The sequence below is a fragment of the Nothobranchius furzeri genome, chromosome 11, assembly GCF_043380555.1.
Source record: "Nothobranchius furzeri strain GRZ-AD chromosome 11, NfurGRZ-RIMD1, whole genome shotgun sequence".
In the NCBI taxonomy this organism is placed as follows: Eukaryota; Metazoa; Chordata; class Actinopteri; order Cyprinodontiformes; family Nothobranchiidae; genus Nothobranchius; species Nothobranchius furzeri.
In genome coordinates, this window is record NC_091751.1 from 26,339,292 (window position 1) to 26,360,491 (window position 21,200).

The window sequence follows — 21,200 nt, forward strand, 5'->3', positions numbered from 1 at the left end:
CTGTTCCCTGTTTCCCATCACTCTCTTATGTGTATTTATACTATTTGCTACCTACGTTTCCTCCTTGTGTTAATCCTGGATTCTTTAATAAATATGGATTAAATTACCAACTTGCCTGGCTGCCCCCGCTTTAATGCATTTTGGGTCCTATAGCAACACCATCAACTCCTGACACTTGTAGCGTAGACAATCTGCATACTAGAAATAACGCTGTTTGCTATCAGCTTTGTTAGATTCTGAGAAAGATCAAACAAGTTAGCAAATGAAGTTTATATCATATATAAATATTTAGGATATTTATATAATTGATAGAAGTTCATATGCCAATGGGCTTGGTCTATATTTAATCCAAAGATTAATGTTAATTTAAGATAACTAAATTAATAGCAAAAGTTTGTTTATTAAACAGAAGTCTTAATGGATTCTTTGCTTATTCAATAACCAAATATACACCTTTCTGTGTTTCATTTCAAAGAAAGAGTCATGTTTAAAAAGTTAAGAATTTATTACTAACAGTTTTAAAGATGACAATTGAAATGACAATTTAAAGAAATGACAATTTGTAACAGCTTTGATATTAAACTTGTTATTAAAAGCAACCCTGTGTCCAAATGGAAACTAAAATGAAATGCGTGTGTTGGATGCGTGGATGGATCTCAGAAGATTTCTTCCAGAGAGAGAAACGCGTTCTGGGTGGAAAACGTTGTTTTGCAGCTAACTGAGTTGTTTCTTAGAGAGAAAAGCATACAGACACCATCTGTCGGAAAGTGTCTACCTCACCCAGTTCAGGAGACCCTCTGGTGGATCCGAGATGTCAGGTGGAGATGATGTCCTCCGGGCACGAGGTTGGTAGAGGGGCCTCGGTGCGACTCAAATAAGTCCTGAGATGTCTCCGGGTCACAACGACTTATGAAATTATTTACGTCTCAAAATAATAACTCCGAAGGAGTTTTGCATCAGCTGGTTACAGGTGCGTTTATTCTGAACGATTGTATCGGCGTGACAGAACAGCTTAGTGAGGCTTTGGGCGGCCGACCCTCTTCCTCTGGTACGCTCGTCACCACGAAGAGTATCTGCTTGGTTCAAGAACTGGACTTGAGCTGCGGAGATTTTGGTTTTAACAAAACCTCAGAACACGCCCTCTCAGCTTCAGAAAGCTTGTTGTTATGGAGCAAAGACGTGTGAGAGCAAGTTAACTTTACCCTGGATTCAGTTCTGCATGATGTGTACACGTGCAAATGACCTTCTGGTTACTGACCACACACTACTGATTATCATAAATAATTATTATTATTAACCCAAAGAATAATAAGTAATTTCAGTAATTAAATACATTTATACTGAAACATGCTGATTATTTATGATGATTATAATAAACCTTGTAATAAACAGTAAAAAGAGTTTATTAAAATTATTATTTAAAATCTTGAAGTGTCCTTCATCTTGGGACGGAACAGCAGACAGATAAAAGATGGTGTTCAGCAGACTTTACGGCTCCTGCGATGGATAATCTGTGGGACAAAGTACAGCTCGGCCTAGCTGGGGAAGTGTGACCTTTTGGACACAAAATGAGGCCATTCATATGGCTACACACTGAAAGGAGGACAAACCATGAAGGACAGTGGCAGAGGAGTGGCTAGAAGGAACTGTGGCTGGGAATGAATGACAATATGAATATCAAGTGACCAGGTAGCACTGTTACACCCCTTCATAGGCTAGGAGATCCAGGAAGTAGTAACACAAATAAAGCAGATCTTTACCAGAATAAAATAAGGCAAAGGGTGTAGCCTCTGCTTGAAAAAACGTTCATCAAACCCAAAATAGTCCCTCTACAAAAGGTAGAGGTTAAACATAAACACAAAAAGGTTCTTAACTAAGTCTATGGGATAAAACTAAAGGCTGGTTGCTAAAAAACACAACATAAGTGAGACCAAAAACAGGAGGTTAGAAAGTGAGATTATTCAAAGACAGGTGCTACTAAACAAGGTGAGCCAACAGGAGGTAACCTGACTCAACAAAAGCTTAGAAAGCTCACAAAAGCTCATAAAGATCACAAAAACACATAAAGCGCAAAAAAGCTCATAATAGGTCATAAAGCTCCAAAAAGCGATTTGACCTTATCCCAGTCACAAAGTCTCTTACAAACAAAGCTCCTAGTAGCTGTGGAGAGCACCAGACAGAATCTGATCCCCTCCTTCTGGTAGGATCCTTGGAGTGTCACTCTCCATGGTGCTGAACATGCTGAGTTGCAGGCAGGGGATCTGGAAAGCAGTGTGTGTTGGAGCGCCACTCTCCAGGGTGCTGATCCTCTGGGAACAGACAAAACGAGCCTTACGAGACCACGAGGTCGCTGGACCTTCTCAGGATGGGACAGCAACACCCTCAAAACAAGCACAAAAGGTGAGAGGGGATATGGAAGGGACTGGGGAGACATGGGACACAGGACATGACAACCCAGTCCCCCACCTCCTGAGGACAGCTACCAGATGCACAATTAAATAAAAGGCACAGAACAAGGGGAAAGATGGAGCTCAGAAGGAGCCTTTGTAGACCAGGACCCTCAGGAGACCTCTGGGCAAGACAGCAACGGCGCAACTGAGGCCTCTGGGTCCGGCGGCAGGTGCTCGGTGTTAACCTCTAGGTGTAGCAGATGGTGCTCGGCCTACACCTCTGGACTGACATCTCTGAGATTATGTTGTTGGCATCATGGTCTCCCACAGAAGAGGTGGAGGATGTGGAGAAGCAGAAGTGAAGTTGGTGGAGAAGGAATCAACAATACCCACTCAAGTGAAGGAGAGAACACCAGAACAAACAGTTGTTGCGGGGATCATAGAAGGGTCAGATTGACTCATCAGAAAGAAGATGGTGACATCAACCCAAGCATTGGGAATGGTGGTGTAGTCTTCGAGTCAGTGGTGGAGGTGACCAACAGGCAGGATCAAGGCTGTCGGGCTGGACCCCAGGATCAGTGTACAGCGGCAGGGACGTCGAAGAGTGAAGATGTCTGACTGACCACCAAGAGAGCTAATGGGTGTGCCAGCACAAGATCTCTCGTACTCCTTTCAGCTTTCAGCCAAAGATACTCCCATGGGTTGATCATTTAACAGCTGGATCCTTGGTGGTTGGTTCCTACTGTCATGGTTTGCAGTGGTTAGGATCCAAATACGGTGACAGGTCAAGGCCCGACAGGCAGCAGGTAAGGTAAAATAACGGGTATTATTCCGAAACACAAGTTTCCGAGCAAAACAAGAAGACAGCTTTAAGAACAGGGAGGGAGCCGAGACTGACCTGGGATTCTTCGCTTGTCCCGATTATGACGTCACATATGGGACATTTTAAAACAACTTGTTTTTGGCACCTAATGGTAAATGGCCTGTATTTGATATAGCACCTTCTAGAGTCCTGGAACCCCCCAAGGCGCTTTACAACACAATCAGTCATTCACCCATTCACACACACATTCACACACTGGTGGGGATGAGCTACGATGTAGCCACAGCTGCCCTGGGGCGCACTGACAGAGGCGAGGCTGCCGAGCACTGGCGCCACCGGTCCCTCCGACCACCACCAGCAGGCAAGGTGGGTTAAGTGTCTTGCCCAAGGACACAACGACAGCGACAGACTGAGCGGGGCTCGAACCTGCAACCTTCCGATTGCGGGGCGAGTACTTAACTCCTGTGCCACCGTCGCACCTAATTCCTAAAATCAAACACTGACAGAAAACGGATGGATGATTTTTTTTTCCACGAGTGTTATTAGAGGCAGAAGAGACCCACTTGGCACCACAAGTTGGCACTCTTTGGTTTCCTGCAACTGATTCCATCCAGCAGGAATGAGCTAACAGGCTAATTCTTTAATTGTTTGATACGTTGGCAAATATTATTATTTCCTGCATAAAGCTCCTTTTGGTTTGATTAAATGTTACTCATTGAGCCATCCCAGCTCAGTAGCTAACATACAGCTTTTAAAATCAAACACTAACATTACCTTTTACCATAATTTCTCTTTTTTAAATTTCTGTTCCTTTATGTTTTCCATGTGAATCTCCTGTATGCTTCCAATAGTAGTTCTGTTGCTCTCAGTTTTTTTTCCTGATACTGCTGGTTTCTGTTCCTACGGCCTCTTTTGTTTCCTCGCTTTTCACTCTGCTGCAGCAGAGAAGCGAAAGTAAACGAGCCTGATTGAATCAGTCAATCCCTCGTTGTCTGCCTGAGAAAGGAGACCGCAATCAGGAAAGCTCCTCCTTGTGCCGCCTCGTCTCTCTCTCTCTCTCTCTCACACACACACACACACACACACACACACACACACACACACACACACACACACACACACACACACACACACACACACACACACACATCATTATTACAAGGATGATTTAGAGTGGGAGTAATGAGAGGAAACTCCATGGGAAATCCCTCCTGATCAGTAATTTGTTATTTATAGAAGTGGAGAAGAAGGAAAAGGTACAACCAGAAGCACGAAGATTTCTGCTAAATTACTCCACTCTCCACAAGAAAACCTATGTCATATTCCTGGATTTCCACGCTTCTTTAAGTTCACTGTGGCTGTTGTGTGATAGCGCTAACAGAGATTAGAAGACAATCATCTCCAAGCATCACACTGACAGAAAAACTGATTAGGAATCATTAGTTTTTAGCAGATTTGGTCAATTCTTTCAGGTTTTGATTCTGAGGAGGCTGTGTGTGCATGTGTGCGTGTGTGTGTGCGCGTGCGTGCGTGCGTGTGTATGTGTGTGTGTGCGTGCGTGCGTGCGTGTGTGTGTGTGTGTGTGTGTGTGTGTGTGTGTGTGTGTGTTATGGTTTAGTCTTTGCAGGAACTATGTTGATGCTACTGCTGATATGAAACCCTCACCCAGGCTGTAGACGCATTTAAGATCTAAAAACGTTAAATATTGAGGTGAAAAAGCCACGAGACGTTCTCTTAAACTGGATAAGTTGAACATTCAGTGTTTTCTTCTCCAGTTCCAGCCATGTTTTTATAGCTGTTTGTAAATTTGAACTGGTTCAATAACAAAGTAATCAGCACACAAGTCATCTAATGTTTTTGGAAAAAGCACACAAAAGCAACCTATTTATGAAGACTCGGGACCTCGGAGATGAGTTTATCCCTCGCTGTGCCCGGGGAACACTGGCTGGGTCTATTTAAAGGCTCTGCCTGTCCCTGGTGATTTCCAATTGTTGATGGGCTCATTAGTAACTTGAGGAATCTACAGAACTGTTTTTCTCTCTCAAACACACACACACACACACACACACGCACGCACACACACGCACACCTGCGTACGCACACACATTTGGTTTAAACACACACACACACACACATTTGGCTTAAACACACACAGAGCAGCTCCAGCCAGTTTAAAAGTATTAACTGGAGTTTTTATTTCCTTTCCATTTCAGCTGCTCTGTTCTGGTGTCTGCTGGACATCGTGCCAATTAAGAATGAGAAGGGTGACGTGGTGCTCTTTCTGGCATCGTTTAAGGACATCACTGACACCAAGGCCAAAGCCATCCAGGAGGACAAGAGAGAAGGTAAGTGCAGGTGTGTATGCTGGCGCTTTGGATTTTAGAGATAAAATATCTCACAATTAGAATGTAAGAAAATATCGATACAATTAAATATCACGATATTTTGTTATGATACTAAATTGATATCTAAAAGTAGTTAATACATTTTTCATTGAGATTTTACTTGCTAACTCTTTCTTTGTGTGGTTAAAGTCAAACTCCGACTGCTAGGTGTTAGCAGTTTTTCCACCTTCAGGAGAACTCGCTGTAACTCTGGATGTGTTTTACAAGTCAGTCTTAAAAAAGATCAACTATTGTCTGGTTTTTAGTATCATAGTATATCGTATCATCTCCCCAGCATTGTGGTGTATATGATGGAGCCAGATTCTTGCCAGTATACACGACTCATAATTATGTAAATATTATGTTTGTTCTGTATTTGAGACATCAACCCATCAGTCAGACCCAACAGTTAAAATGGGTCTGCCTTGGAGCCAAAAAGCATTTCAATGTTTCAGATCAGCAAGACAAACAAAGGCTACATGGGTAGACATAAAGTGTGGTTTTTAAATGATTTAATTTGTAGAAGGCTCTAAGTTATTCCAGCCAGCCTGTTTCTAGGTGAAAACATGACAGACCCCCTAAAATTTCAAAACTGGATCTAGTCTTTGTGACTCTCAGATCACCAGGGAAGGAGTTTTATCCAACTTTTATATAGTTCCAGTAGTTTCAATTCAGCCACATCTGAGGGGGTTTCAACAGGAACGGCCTGTTTGACGTCACAAGTCAGACGTTGTCCTTCAGGAAGTTCTGCTAGAGAGTAGATTTTATCAGTTTCAGCAAGTGGTCCAGGTCCTGAAGCAGCAGAGCAACCCCGTGACATCACACTACCACCACCATGCTTGATTGTTGCTAGGATGTTTTAGTGTTAGTTTTACAGATGAACAAGGCAAACAAACACCTTTAAGAAGGTCCTGCGTTTGTTGTGTATTTTTGCCCTCCCAAAGTCAGGTTTGTTTTGTATTCTGGGATTCTTGATGGGGAGGTGAGAATGGACCCGAATGCAGGTGAGAAGTGACAGGAAGCAAGTCGGCAAGTTTAAAATGAACTGTTTTATTGAATAATGGTAGGAAGACATGACGAGAATCTGATACAGACAAACACATACAGAAGTCAGTCCACAGGCAGCGGACAGGCTGGACACTACCCAATACAGTAATCATCCGGCACTGGTGAGTTGTCACGCCGCTCCTTAAATCCCCTGACCACTGATGAGAAGATCCACTGCAGCTGCTCTCCGGGACATGCCTACCTGCAGAAAGAAAGACTCAGATCCAGACAGAGGTTAACTCAGCACAGACCATGCCAGTTATACCAGCTGTTCTCAGAGTGAATTGTTGCTGTTTGTCCAGTATAACACCACTTCACTAAGTTCCACTGGGAAGCAGGTCAGAGAAGGCACAGGCTTTTCGTACGGTACATTAGACACCCCAAGCTGTGGTTTTCATTTCTAAGGCACCTCTAATAAAAAACAGATAAAGAGCAAAACTATTGCTTTTATTAAATCCCCTCCTTATTCTGTTCAAATGTATTATTGTCTTTACCTCTCCTTTCCTTCACAGGCTCGATTTCTAATCTATCCCAGCTGTTTTTAACATTATACACACACGCGCACACACACACACACACACCCATCGTACATAACATATACTGATACGACCCCTCAACCCCCACAAGGGTGTTTGGAGAAGTAGAGAGAAATTCATTAGATCTAAAAATAAGACCGTCCCTGTCTCAGTGTTGCTGCCATGTCTCATCCCATGAAGGCTGCACAAAGTTATGGATGGGCCCTGTCAGTTCAACCCGTCTGGGGTCCACACACAAACACAGAAACACACAGAAACACACAGAAACACACACAGAAACACCAGCACTTCTCCAAAGGACACTCAGAAGCAGTTATCACATCTACTCTTCAGCTTTGTTATTGTCTATAACTCCTCTCCAGACACACACACACACACACACACACACACACACGCGCGCACACACACACACACACACACACACACACACACACACACACACACACACACACTGGCCTTAGTCTCTTTGCGTTGGCTCACATCTGTGACAATCGGGCCCAGAACCCCCGGAGCAATAAAGCACCTTCTGCTGTTACCAAACTCCAGTCTGAGCTCATCACTCCTGCACTATTTACCTTCTCTGCTACAAAAACACATTAAAAAGAAACACACACAAGGGCACACTTCCCTAAAATACAACAATTTACTTTAACTGCTTCTTTCCCCAGTGAAGAAAATCAACCTTTTTAAAGACAGTGTTTACAGAATGAGACATTATTAGAAGTTGAATAACCACCACAGATAGGAAATGTTTTTTTCACATAACAAAAGTCTAATTATCGTAAATACCTACTTATTTCCCTGTTCCGACCCTTTTTAGGTTTGTGCTAACTGAGCAATGTTGCATATTCATGTTTTTCTATTTAGGACAGAATATTATGTATTTCATCAGGCATAATGACTGATTCAATCATCAGGAGTTCACCTTGGGGGGTAGATGGTGTTGTATTTGAGTGTGTACCAACCTGTGTGTGTGTGCGTGCGTGTGTGTGTGTGTGTGTGTGTGTGCTGACAGAGCGAAGACGCGGCAGGGTGAAAACCGGCTCTTCCTTCACCTCGACTCGTCTGCGGAGCAGCACGGTGCTTTACCACATCTCCGGTCACCTCCACAGCAGGGAGAAGAGCAAGATTAAACTCAACAAGGTATCATCACATACTTTTAGCAGTGGGGCGAGATGTGCAAGACATGGTGAGGGTAACAAACTGGGGAGGAGATAAAAGCTGCTATAGAAGCACAGAAGGAGCAGGTAGATGAAACGGACAAGAGAGGTCTTTCCTCTATATGAACCCTTCCAGAAAAAAAAAGACTGTAAATGAAACATAACACTATTTTTATGGGTTCAGTAAAGTTTTGTGTTAACTGCAGATAACTCGCATACAAGCCAGTTTAAAGTTCAATTCTTAACTTAAAGGTGAGGTTCACTGAGAAAGTTTTTTTTAATACCTCCATCTCTCTGAGTTTCACATACATGTTGAAGGTGAAAATTTGCTTCAGCCTCTGTTTCCTGCACCCACCGGAAGAAAACAGACAGAGAAAGGCTTTGGTTGGAAAAAGCCACACAGATCTACATCACACTGTAGAAATTTCATTCATGAACTCACCCGGTGCTGCCAGGAGAGACCAGAGCACAACTCAGCTAGTAGAAGCTAACAGTTAGCATTAGCAAATCCACAACATGGCAGGACTCCTTTAGGCTTGTGTTATTTAAGGAAATAAAACATCAACTCTGAATTTTTACCCAAGAAAGAAGAACGAACAGAGGCAACAGAAGACTTGCTTACCTGTTAGCCAATCAGAGGCAAGATGTTTGCATATTATGAATAATAATGAGTAAGACCTACAATCCGCCTCCCACCTCTCTGACAAATGTCTACTTCATGAAACAGGAGTGCCAGAGCTTTTATTCCACTGAAAATCATTCCCAAGGCATTAATTTATCCTAGAAACCACAGCAGATTCATAAAAATTACCAGTGTTTGCCTCCTTTAAGAAAGAGTCCGTGTCTTACTTGCAGCCAACGGTAGTCAGAGTGGAACGTGGATCGACCGGTAAATCGAGAGCTTCGCCTTCCTGCTCAGCTCTCTCTTCACTACGAAAGATCGGTACGTCTACATCCATGCAGACGCAGCATCAATCCGTCGGTCCATCTCGCGCGCCATCTTTCCCTCAATCAAAGACCCAGAGATACTTAAACTCCTTTCATAGGGTGTCAAAATATTTTTATGACTTTTACACCAATACTCCTACAGAGAAACGCCCATCCACTTCCAGTCCATGGGTCCCCTACTGCCAAATGAATGGGAGTCTATGGAGGGGTTTGATGTTTGCCATAGATTTCACATGTGATGTCTGAGAATTTTAAAGACACCCCCCACCCTAACCCTAATATACAAAATGTTGTGACAGGCATTACGTATAACACCTGTGGGACTTTTATAATGCCATACACTTACATTGTTTTTCTTTGTTCATGGGACCTGTGAGCTGATTGGAAGGGGACGCTCCCCAATTTTAACTCCTTCACTGCCAGCCGTTTCCTGATCACTAACGGCCTTCGCTGCCAGCATTTCCCACCGTTTTTACTGTTTTTTTAAGAGTCACAGAACGTTGCGCGCTAGCATGATGTCGACGCCAAAACAACCAAAACAAAGAGGAGACTGACCTCTTACATCAGGAAGAAGCCGCGTGTTTCGACCGTTATCCGTTCTTTCATAATCCGTTGTCGAATTGTGATCGGCAGACGCTTTTCCGGTTCGCGCCCCACTTTTTTCACAGGAACGGCCCAAAACGATCTCCTAACACATGGATGTGTTGCTTCCTGATCATGTGATCTGTGATGTATGCGGATGAAGATCGGCTTCAGGGCTGAGATGTTTGTTCGCAGGGGCTCGTTCCAATGCTCAAACAGGAAAAAAATGCAAATGACTAGTCGTCACTGGCAGTGAACGGTTGGATCTAAAATGACGACTTTAGTCGTCAATGGCAGTGAATGAGTGAATCAACTTCTCTCCTAACTTTTAATCATCTTGACATCAGTATGTGTAATTAAATTACCATTATACCTGCTGGTGTGAATTAACGTCTGTCTCCTTAAATTGTCTCTGGATACTTTATCATGAAACTTTATCAGTCATTTAGACAAAATCTGTTCATCAAATGTTATATTTTATTCTAAATAAACCGCTAGCTCAGAACCTTGTTAGCGCTGCAGAATGATTTTTGTCTTAAATGGCATCAGTTCTTTGTTTTCTCTCTTGTTTTGTTCTAGAACGTGTTTGGGGATCTACCTGCTCTACCAGAGTACAAAGTAGCAGATGCCAAAAAGTCTAAATTCATCTTACTTCACTACAGTACATTCAAAGCAGGCTGGGACTGGCTGATTCTGCTCGCTACCTTCTACGTTGCCGTGACAGTGCCCTATAATGTGTGCTTCATTGGGGACGATGATGACCTGACCCGCAGCACAACCGTCAGCGACATTGGCGTAGAGATTCTGTTCATCATAGGTTGGTTGGTGATTTTGAACCAATTCTGTCAGCTGATAAAAAACAAGCAGTAGAATAACAAGATCTTATTCATTTCAGACATCATTTTCAGTTTTCGCACCACTTACGTCAGCAAGTCAGGCCAGGTGATCTTTGACGCCCGACAGATATGCATCCATTACCTGACCACGTGGTTCATCATCGACCTGGTAGCGGCTTTGCCCTTTGACCTGCTTTATGCTGTAAAAGTCAGTGTGGTATGTACACAACTGCAGATTATTTAACCCTCAGTGGAGTCTAATTTATTTTCTTTCTGGAAATGCATTGTAAGGATTACAGGGCGAGCACTTGAGTTCAGATGAGCTTTTAAAACAATTTATGAAGAATAATCGTCAAGGTGATGTTGAAAAAAAATCTCCTGACTAAAGTGTTGCCTGGTAACTGCAGCCTTTAACTGTTTAGGCCCTAAACGATGATCACAGTTCCTGAAGAAATAAGCTTGAATGTTCCCAGAGTCTTTTTGCTTTGGTGTATCGAGTCCACAATCAGCAGGAGTGCTGACAAAATAATCAGACCTGCATCATTAAAACCTTTTCTGTTCTGCTTGAGTCAGATACACGGCCCCCTAAAGAGCAGCTGAGTGGAGGATGAAACAAAGATCTGGAGCAATTAGGAAAGTCGGTCTTGTTGCATCCCTGTTTGAATGATAATACCCAACAGAAACGCAGCTCTATAGGAAGCTTTTCATTTGTTGCTTATCTGTCTGGCTCCTAATTTACAAGGAAAAGGTTTTGTTTATGGGGTGTTTATGTACTCTAGGGGAAGCAGAAGGTCTGTTAATGTGAGATCAAAAACTCACAATTATGTTTCCAAAGCAGATGCAAGACATGTACTTCAAATGTACACCTGAGGTTGTCTGAAATCCCCAAATCTGGGCAACGTTGGAAGTTCAACCCACTAACAGAAATGATCACTCTATAATTTTAAAGGTATGATTATTTGAGGAGTAAGAGACAGAACAATAACAAAAAATATCCAGTTATCAAATTAATAATAAATTAATATTAAGTAATGAACGCTTTAGTTCTCATCCAAGTGGGTCTCCCTTCCCTGGAGGGTTCCTCAAGGTTCCCTCCTCGGCCCATTATGGCAAGTGTTCACATATAAATCCAAGGGACTTCCCAGGAATGCAGATATCCCCGAGCCTGTGGGCGGAGTTTAATTAGTGCGGGAAAGTCTGCGGTGTCCTCCATTATAAGGTAAACAAAGGCGGACATGAGCTGTGTTGCTTTTGGAGACTCTGAACAACATTATTTTATTAATTTGCTGTGTGTGTCCTCATAATCTTGTATCACACACACACACACGCACAAGCACACACACAAGCACACACACACTGATTTCTCCCCTGAGCAGCTGTCTACTCACCATCCCCAAGGCACATTTGAAGACCCACGAGAAAAGGGTTTTTACTATCTGTGCCCCAAAACTTTGGAGCTCCCTACCCCTTAACCCTTTTTCTTAAAGCTTTGTGGCCAGAATAGGAGTTTGAAGTAAGATGGCGCTTGCGCACGGTCACGCTGCGAGCTGCTCGTCCTCTTTACGCACTGATACCTTGCTTTTTATTGGATTTTATTGGCGTTTTATTGGCTTTTATGCACTTTTCTTGTCGCTGATCCCTTTTTTGAATGGCGTGGATCCTCTGCTGACATATGATCGGGCTGTGCTGCTGAGGCTTCGTCCTTCCGTTGATGTCGCCGGCAGCGCGCGCTGGGAACTGGGCTGTGTGAGCCATGAACCTCACGGACGATGCTGCTGGTTGAACTGCCCGCGTGCTCTCTCCACCCAAGCCGTGATGTGTCGGCCCTCTGTCCGCCCCAGCTCGAGAAGGAAGCATCGGAGAAGACGAGGAAAGAGAGGTAGCCGGCGCGTGAGACGTCGGCCTGGATCCCTGAACAAGCGGCTGGCCCGATCCGGCCCAGCTTCTGACCCGATGGTTCCGAGATGTCTCCTGGATTACTCGGCGCCCTGCTCAGGGAACTCGGCCGGCTCTGAGGGTGAACCGGCACCGCGCCACGGCCGATCGGCTCGAAGATCTTGCCAGACTGGGGTTTGCTGGGAGAATCTGCGCTCGGTTACGGGCACAGAGTTAGAGGGGACTGGGTCCGTGCGCGATCTCTGTGCTGCAGCCCCGCTGCAGACCCGGTTTGGTCTGGGCAATGCCAGGTCTGTGCTGAACAAAACTTTTATTCGTCGTGACTTTTTTATTCAGCATGACTTGGGTTTTCTCTGCATTTGTGAGTCCTGGATCCCGTTTGGTGACACAAGTTCCCTACTCGAGCTGATACCACCTGGCTGCTCGTGTTTTAATACCCCCAGACCACGGGGCAGAGGTGGAGGGCTGGTTGTTGTTTTTAAATCCAGCTTTCCTTGTAAACAGCCTACACCCACCATGTCATTTTCTTCCCTTGAACTGTGCTCATTTGAACTGTGCATCTCCCCCCGCCTGCTCGTTGTGCTGATTTATCGCCCTCCAAAGACTGACTCTAACTTCCTTAATGATTTCTGTGATCTTGTGGCAGACTGCATCCTAAAATATGATTATGTCCTATTTTTTGGTGATTTTAACATCCATATCTGCTGTCCTGATAATGTGCTTGCTAAAGGTTTTTTTAATTTGCTAGATTCATTCAATCTAATTCAATGGGTATCATCCCCAACTCATGCCAGGGGTCACACCCTGGACCTGGTTATCTCTTATGGTCTACCCGTCACGAACCTCGTGACTTTGCCCCCTGTGTTCTCTGACCACTCTCCTATACTCTGTGATGTTACGTTGCCATGTCCTGTCCCTGTGTGTGAAGCTCCCGCTACTAGGTTCAGAGCCCTGGATGCAGAAACTATTTCAAAGTTTGTGGACTGTATGTCTCTAAGGTTAGAGACCTTTAACCCAGATCCATCTAACGTTGATCACTATTCACAACACTTTGATGTACTTTGTAATCAGGTCTTGGACGTGGTTGCCCCTCTCAAACTGTGCAAGTCTCGGCCTAGGAGGGAGCCATGGCTCTCTGATGTCACACGGGCTTGCAGGCGGGCGTGTAGATCCTCGGAGAGAAAGTGGAAAAAGGATGGCCTACAGGTCTCCCGTGAGTTGTTCAGAGCATCTCTGGTTGCTTATCAGGATGCAGTGAAGGCCACCAGAATGGCCTATTTTGCAGACATCATTGAGACAAACTCCAATAATCCTAAGATTCTCTACAAAATGCTAAACTCTGTTCTGGTGTATCAGGAGCCTAGCTCCATGTCTCCTACAGCTGCTGGAAACTCTGAAGCTTTTCACAAATTCTTTGTTGATAAAGTGTCGGGCATTAGAGCAGTCATTTCTGGTAACTCTGTTGACCCTGTTCCAGTTCATCCATTACCACCCACCCTGAGCTCCCTCAATACAGTTTCATACTCTGAGCTGAGTAAGCTAGTTGCGAGACAGAAGCCATCAGGCTCTCCACTTGACGTTCTGCCACCTCGTCTCTGGAAGGCTGCCTTTCCGTGCCTTGGCCCTTCACTTGGTCAGATTATCAATGGGAGCCTCAGCACAGGTGTTGTCCCAGCTGCTTTGAAAGCAGCAGTTATTCGGCCGACCCTGAAGAAACCTGGTGCTGATGTCTCTGTGATAGAAAATTACAGGCCTATCTCTACCCTGCCCTTTACATCTAAACTGCTTGAGAAAGTCGTTTATCAGCAGCTGGTCTCACATTTAGCTGACTCTGATCTGTTTGAGGTTTTCCAATCAGGGTTCAGGTCTGGCCATAGCACAGAGTCTGCTCTACTGAGGGTCCTAAATGACATCTATCTTTCACTAGATCAGGGTACATCTGTGCTGCTTCTGTTGTTAGACCTAACAGCAGCCTTCGACACAGTTGACCACGCGATTCTACTCGATCGCTTGGAACGATGGGTTGGGATCAAAGGGTCAGCTCTGGATTGGTTTAGATCGTATCTCCAAAACAGGACATTCTGTGTTAAACTGGGTGATGTTTTTTCTTCTTGGGAGAGGCTCCGCTGGGGGGTCCCGCAGGGGTCGATCCTTGGTCCTCTTTTGTTTGCCATTTATCTGCTACCTCTGGGGTCAATCTTTCGTAAACATGGCCTATCATTCCATCTGTATGCTGACGATTGCCAGATTTACTCTCCATTGTGTCTGGAGAAAGGTCACTCTATTCAGTCCTTTGTCTCCTGTGTTAATGAGGTGAGGTCTTGGCTAATGTCCAACTATCTACATCTGAATGAGGGAAAGACAGAGCTCATTGTTTTTCACCCCAACAGCAGGAATGTGGATCGTTATGCTGATCTTGGCCCTCTTTCTCCATACTCAAAACCAGTTGTTACCAGTTTGGGGGTGAAACTTGATGTAGGACTTAAATTTGACGCTCACACCAATTCTGTGATCCGGTCCAGTTTCTTTCACCTGAGACGCCTTGCTAAAATCAAGCCTATGCTGTCGAGAGCCCACCTGGAGCGGGTACTGCATGCCTTTGTTATTTCTCGGCTTGACTACTGCAACTCTCTCTATGCAGGGTTGTGTCAGTCAACACTGCATCGCCTACAGGTTGTGCAGAACAGCGCTGCCAGGTTCCTGACTGGGACCAGGAAACGGGACCACATCAGTCCGGTTCTGGCCTCTCTGCACTGGCTTCCGATTTGCTATCGCTCACAATTCAAAATACTCGTCTTTGTTTATAATTTCTTCCAGGGTGGTGGTCCCCCCTATCTAGCCACACTCCTGAAAAGACATTCCCCATCACGCGCTCTGCGCTCCTCTGACCAAGGCCTGCTCGCTGTCCCTCGGTCTAGGTGTCGTACCCGTGGGGACCGGGCTTTCTCAGTCCTAGCACCGTCACTCTGGAACCAGTTGCCACCCTCAGTTAGGCTGTCCCCTTCTCTGCCAGTCTTTAAGAATCACCTAAAAACACACCTCCTCCGCTTGGCGTTTCCAGAACATGTTTGATTTTGGCCCTCTTTTATGTTGAATCCATTCCACAGTTTTCATTGGTACACTCAATCCATCCACTCAATCCAAATGTGTGTCACACATTTGTCCTTTACCAGAATGTTTCATCTATCTTGTAATTTCCATTTTGTATTTTGTAATTTGTATTTTGTAATTTGAATTTCTTTTATTGTTGATTTATTCAATATATTTACTTAACTGTACCATGTTCAGCGCTTTGGGCTTCCTGACAGGGTTGCGGAAGGCGCTTTATAAATAAAGCTTTGATTGATTGATTGATTGATTGAGAATATTGCACTTGCAACTTCAGAGTGCCTGTCTGGTCTCTGTTGGACTTAATAAAGTGGAACTGACATTCCAGCGCTGCAGTCTGTTTCCAGCATATTAGAGATCATGAACACAGCTGATTTGTTGGATTTAGTGATGAACAGCTCCTGTAGAAACTAATGAAGGCTGAGGAGACATTTCGGCAGTTAGATTAAGCTGTTAAAAAGACAAACACACAGAAAGGAGATACATTTCTTTGTGGTTTTACTAACTACCTAGTATCCTTTTAAGTTCCTCCACAGTGATGTAAGGGACTCAGTAACAAAAACTGCATTAGTTTTTGTCATCTGTCAGGTTCGAGTGGCTGAGCTGAAGCATAGCAGAGATTGTTTGTGGCATAACTGTGTGACCCAGACGCGGAGTGGCTAGCGTTGGGTTAGACAGAGCATGCGGCTTTGTTCTGGGAATGGCGGCGCAGCGCTCGGAGAGAGCCGAGACTGAGCAGCAGTTCCGGATGGATAAGGAAGCTGACTTACTAGCAGTAGACAGCGTGGAAAGATCCCTTTCCTGGGTTGAGGGCTGGTAAGCCTGAGAACTCAATTCAATGTCTGGTAGGAACGATGACTGAGTGATGACTGAACGGCGGTGCTTCCGTAAATAGTGTCGGCGTGATGACGTCGGCAAGCCACGTTGGTGGCGGGAATGCTGGGAAGTGTAGTCAGCAGGAGGAGTTCGTGACATCATCAGGTTAAGTTTAGGAGTCAGTTCCTCATTCACATGGACCCATTTAGAGTCGTATATTATTTTAATAAATAAAATTATCATTAGAATTTTGTGTTTTGCGTTGTCTTGCAGCACTATTATTTAAAAAGCCAAAATGTGTTCAGAAACACACATTTTAAAAGTGTGGAACTCTGAAAAAAATATTTTTAATTATTATTTCTGATTATAATGGGTTACTGAGTTATTCATGCAGGCTGAACATGAAAATATTGTCCCACACCTATCTCCTACATTAGCTTCTGATAAAAAATAAACGGTGAAAAGTCTGACAGATCTACATCACACTGTCACTTAACATTCATGGATTCACCCATTTTGGCTCATGATGGGGAAGGCTTTTGTTGTTTTAACATTCAGGAAACCACAAACAACAACTAGTAGGAGCTAACCGTTAGCATTAGCAGCCCCACCAGACAGAAAAACTCCTCCATGCTTGAGTTATTTGTGGAAATAAAACATCAAGCTTACAGAGCCAGTGGTAGACCTGCATTGCTGTTAGCCAATCAGAGGAGAGATGTCCAAATATCAGGAAATAAAACTCCAAATCCTGCCGTGTTCTGCAGCAGCAGCAGACTTGTTGGTGCTTATTCAAGTGTTTTTTGCCTAAAGTACAGCTTGCGAGGCATTCATTCCTACCAGAGACAACTGCAAATCTATTAATTAAATGGGTGAACCACACCTTTAGTCATTTAAGGATTATGTATTTTTACACATCCTAGTAAAATATTGTCCAGTGCAAACTTTGTTATAAAAATATGATTCTATAGGAATTGCTTTCTTAGAGACTTGGCTTGTTTATCAAGGACCAAAGTGGAGAACCTTCAACCTCAAGCTGGTGACTCATCACCCTTCAGGCTACAATGGAAAGTAACCACCTGGCGTGTTATTAAAGTGCACAAGAAAAGCCAAAATCTGGGACATGATTGTACACATGCCAGGAATAACTTGCACTTGCTCTATTAAAGCTGAATAAATGATAGTGTCACTGTTAAGGCCCCAAACTCAGAAAGAAGAGGCAGACAAAAGAGAATTAAACTAAATGGACAGCTGGACTGCAGAGCAGGAAATGAGACTGAACAAATGAATATGCATCATTGCCAAACAGAACGAAAACTAACTTGGATCAAACAGGTTGAAATATATCCCAGTAGCCATTTCAGCTGTTATAACCATCGACATATAAATATTGGACAATGGATTTCCATAGACTCCAATAACACGTTTTTGAAGAAAAATGGGAGGTGGCCACCACCGCCATTTTGACCGTATCACAGGTTCCATCAAGCCCAGACAATTCCACAAAAGGGAAGAGAGGTGGAGCTGAGGGTGGGGCTGTAAGGCTGGGATCAACTGATGACACCCGGTCGAACTAGCTACAAGCTAACCTGAAGCTAACCCAGAGCTAACGCGGAGGTGGAAGCTAAGCTAATGGAGGTAGCAACCTAGCTACAACCGGAGTTAACTGTGCACAACACCAGAGCTTATGAGTCAGAGATACGCCGGGCTGACCGCTGGGTAAAACCGGGTGGAACACAGAGGTCTCCGAGAGCTCCACAAGCCGGCAGCCGCACAGCAGACAAGCGCCGCTGCGATCTGAGATGCACAGAGCTGCCGCTGGGGAAAACCGGGTGGAAAGGTTTCCATCCCAGAGCTCCACAAGCCGGCAGCCCACGCAGCAGTCAGGAGCCGCGATCAGACAGAAATACTTGTCAGAAGTATAGTTATCCGAGTACATTTTTTAAAATACTACTAAGTATGCTTTAATACATACTTACATTAAAGTTTACTTACATTTAGACTATACTGTACTTGTACTTGACTCTATCAGAAGTATATTTCACCAAGTAATGTATAAGTATACTTAAATAATTTAAACAAATGCGTCTGCCGAACTTTTACTCCGTAATGTAAACTTTAATTCCTGCAGCATAGAGGAAACTTGTTAAATACGTCAACACGGTGGATTTAATAGAAGCTTTAAAGAACAGACTCTGGACGGTGTGAGGTGCATTTGTCTCACTGCAGGAAAAAAAAACACACACGGAGTGTCAGCAGTCAGACTCGTGAGTGTCAGAAGGCTGAACAATAACCTGTAGAATAATTAAAGTCATCATGCTAGAGAAGCTTATCTGTTGTGGAGCACACCAGCTTCTGCCACAATAAATAATAATAATAATAATAATAATAATAATAATAATAAATTACACACACAGTTGTGAACTTTTTAATTTCCTTGCTGAACTATTTCTGTTGAGAATTTTAATGTTTAAAATCTGTTAGATTGTTACTGACAGCAGCTACATTTAAGTTTCACTTCCTGTTCTGACTGAATGCTGCTGCAGCATGGAGGTGTAGTTCTCAGTCATCCTGGACATGATCATCCTGAGAGTTTTAGCTGAAAACAGGTGGACGTTTCTGGATATGTTGGAGACATTTAGTCTCTCATCCCAGAGGCTTCTTCCAGACTTTGGTTGTGGTCAGAAACAAACACACTGGTAGTGCTGCAAGTCTTTTTCTTTTTTTCTCCAAAACATGTTTCTGTCTAAATGAAGGCAATGCTGTTTTTCATAGAATTAGAATTCATGTTGAAGTTAAGATTTTTTCATCAAGTAGGACCTGTGGTTAGCTGGCTTATGTAAAACATGTCATGTCGTCAAAGAGTCGGAATCGGGAATCGATAGGAACCGGAATCGAAACGAGGAATTGGAATCAGTGTCATGGTCTGCGTCTGCGTCTCCCCTCATGTGTCTCCTTGTGTTCTCCATTCGTCTCTAGGTTATCCTGTTGTGTATCCTAGCGCCCTCTTGTGTCATTGTCTAGTCTTCCTCATGTGTTCCCAGAGCACGACGAGCTCTGTCTTTAGGTTGTGGCCAGGTTATATATTTACATATAAAAGATGAAGAAGAAAGATGTAATTACCGTTTACACTCTGTGAACCTGCAGTGTTTCTGAATATGCACCGATCTAATACTGCAACGCAGACCTTTGTAATTCAACACAGTCATGCAAAAACCTTCAGAGCTGTTTAAAGAAACAAACCCAGAAAACAGGAGTGACCCAGAAGGTTTTTCTTGTACCCTAAGAAGTCACAACATTTTCTTTTTTTACTTTAATGTCGGGTAAAAAAGGCTAGAGACTAACATCGAGCCAACATGGCTAACGGTGAATTAGAAACAAATAGTTAGCTCTAAAAATATCTCAAGCTACTTTTTAAATTACCAATAACTTGATTTTACAGTTACATTTATATGTGAAGTGAATATTTAGTTAATCGCGGTGTTTTACTTCCTTTAATGAGTCGTTCAGAACTAAAACATCAGGGTAACATCAAGATGGTAAAAACAACCCTTCTTCTATGCTGGAGGCATATTATCATGATAAGTGTTGTAAGTGCTCCTTACCATAAAGCACCCAAGATTGCCAACACCAGATACAACAATTAATTTATGCGTGTGACTCATCTTCACTTGCCATCTAGAATCTTCTGGCGCTGATCTGTACGTAACTGGCATCACAAAACTCACAAAGCGGAAGTTAGAAAGTGACTTTTTGTTTAGAAAAATGGACTGCAGTACTCAAATTTGACCACAGGGTGTCATTCTTTGTTCTCACATATTGCGCTTTTACAGGAAGCCTGGCTTCCCTATGCTTCCCTGTAATTCAAACCCTTCTTGCCAGGGTAGTGTAAAAGCTGAATACTTCAAAACTGGTTCTCATTTTTATTGTTAGAAAAGAGAAATTATTTCTAACAAATTTTCTTCATAATGTCATCAGAAAATTTCCTACAGTTAATTTGTAATCAGTTGGTGTTCGAGTATTTCTTGCTTAATAAAAACTGACAAAATCAATCATTAAAACACACACACACACACACACACACACACACACAGACACACACATATATATATATATATATATAGATATATATAGATAGATAGATAGATAGATAGATAGATAGATAGATAGATAGATAGATAGATAGATAGATAGATAGATAGATAGATAGATAGATAGATAGATGATAGATAATTCTTGAAGAACAGAATATTATGCTGTGCTTTTACTCAGGGAAGGAGAGAGTAGAAGCGGGCTGCTCCAGGCAAATGTGCCTGTTTGGTTCCAGACTCTATTAATGGAAATACCACACACTCCCAGTGGATCGGTGATGGATACAAAGCTGCTGGGCCAGAAGACCTCCTGCCTCATAGGAGAGCAGGAGCGGATGGTGTAATTGCTGAACGTTCTGTGCAATGTCCCCTTAAAAGCCAGAGTGTCCATCGTGTCTACTTTGGAAACAGAAGCCATCTTTCACTAAAATGAGCCACGGGACCATCAAAAGTGGCCATGACTGTAGTCCTTCTGCCTTTTGTTTTTGTTAATTGTTTCTGTCATTTCTGTTACACCAACACATTCTCACTCCCAGCGCGTCAAAACAAACGCTTGGTCAGCCACCCTCCACGTCAGACCCCTGAC

General features: G+C 43.5%; 1 protein-coding gene across 2 annotated transcripts in view; it reads left to right on the top strand.

The window, feature by feature from the left end:
- The window catches only part of kcnh8 (potassium voltage-gated channel, subfamily H (eag-related), member 8), a 129,853-nt gene that overhangs the window by 44,827 nt on the left and 63,826 nt on the right, over nt 1-21,200 (top strand). The window contains exons 3-6 of one of the 2 annotated variants that reach the window (XM_015955810.3): nt 5,427-5,558; nt 8,196-8,323; nt 10,450-10,687; nt 10,766-10,923. In XM_015955810.3, the coding sequence (XP_015811296.1) occupies nt 5,427-5,558; nt 8,196-8,323; nt 10,450-10,687; nt 10,766-10,923 (656 nt within the window). Of the gene's footprint in view, nt 1-5,426; nt 5,569-8,195; nt 8,324-10,449; nt 10,688-10,765; nt 10,924-21,200 lie in introns of both variants that reach the window. The other variant, XM_070541460.1, reaches the window with a different exon arrangement.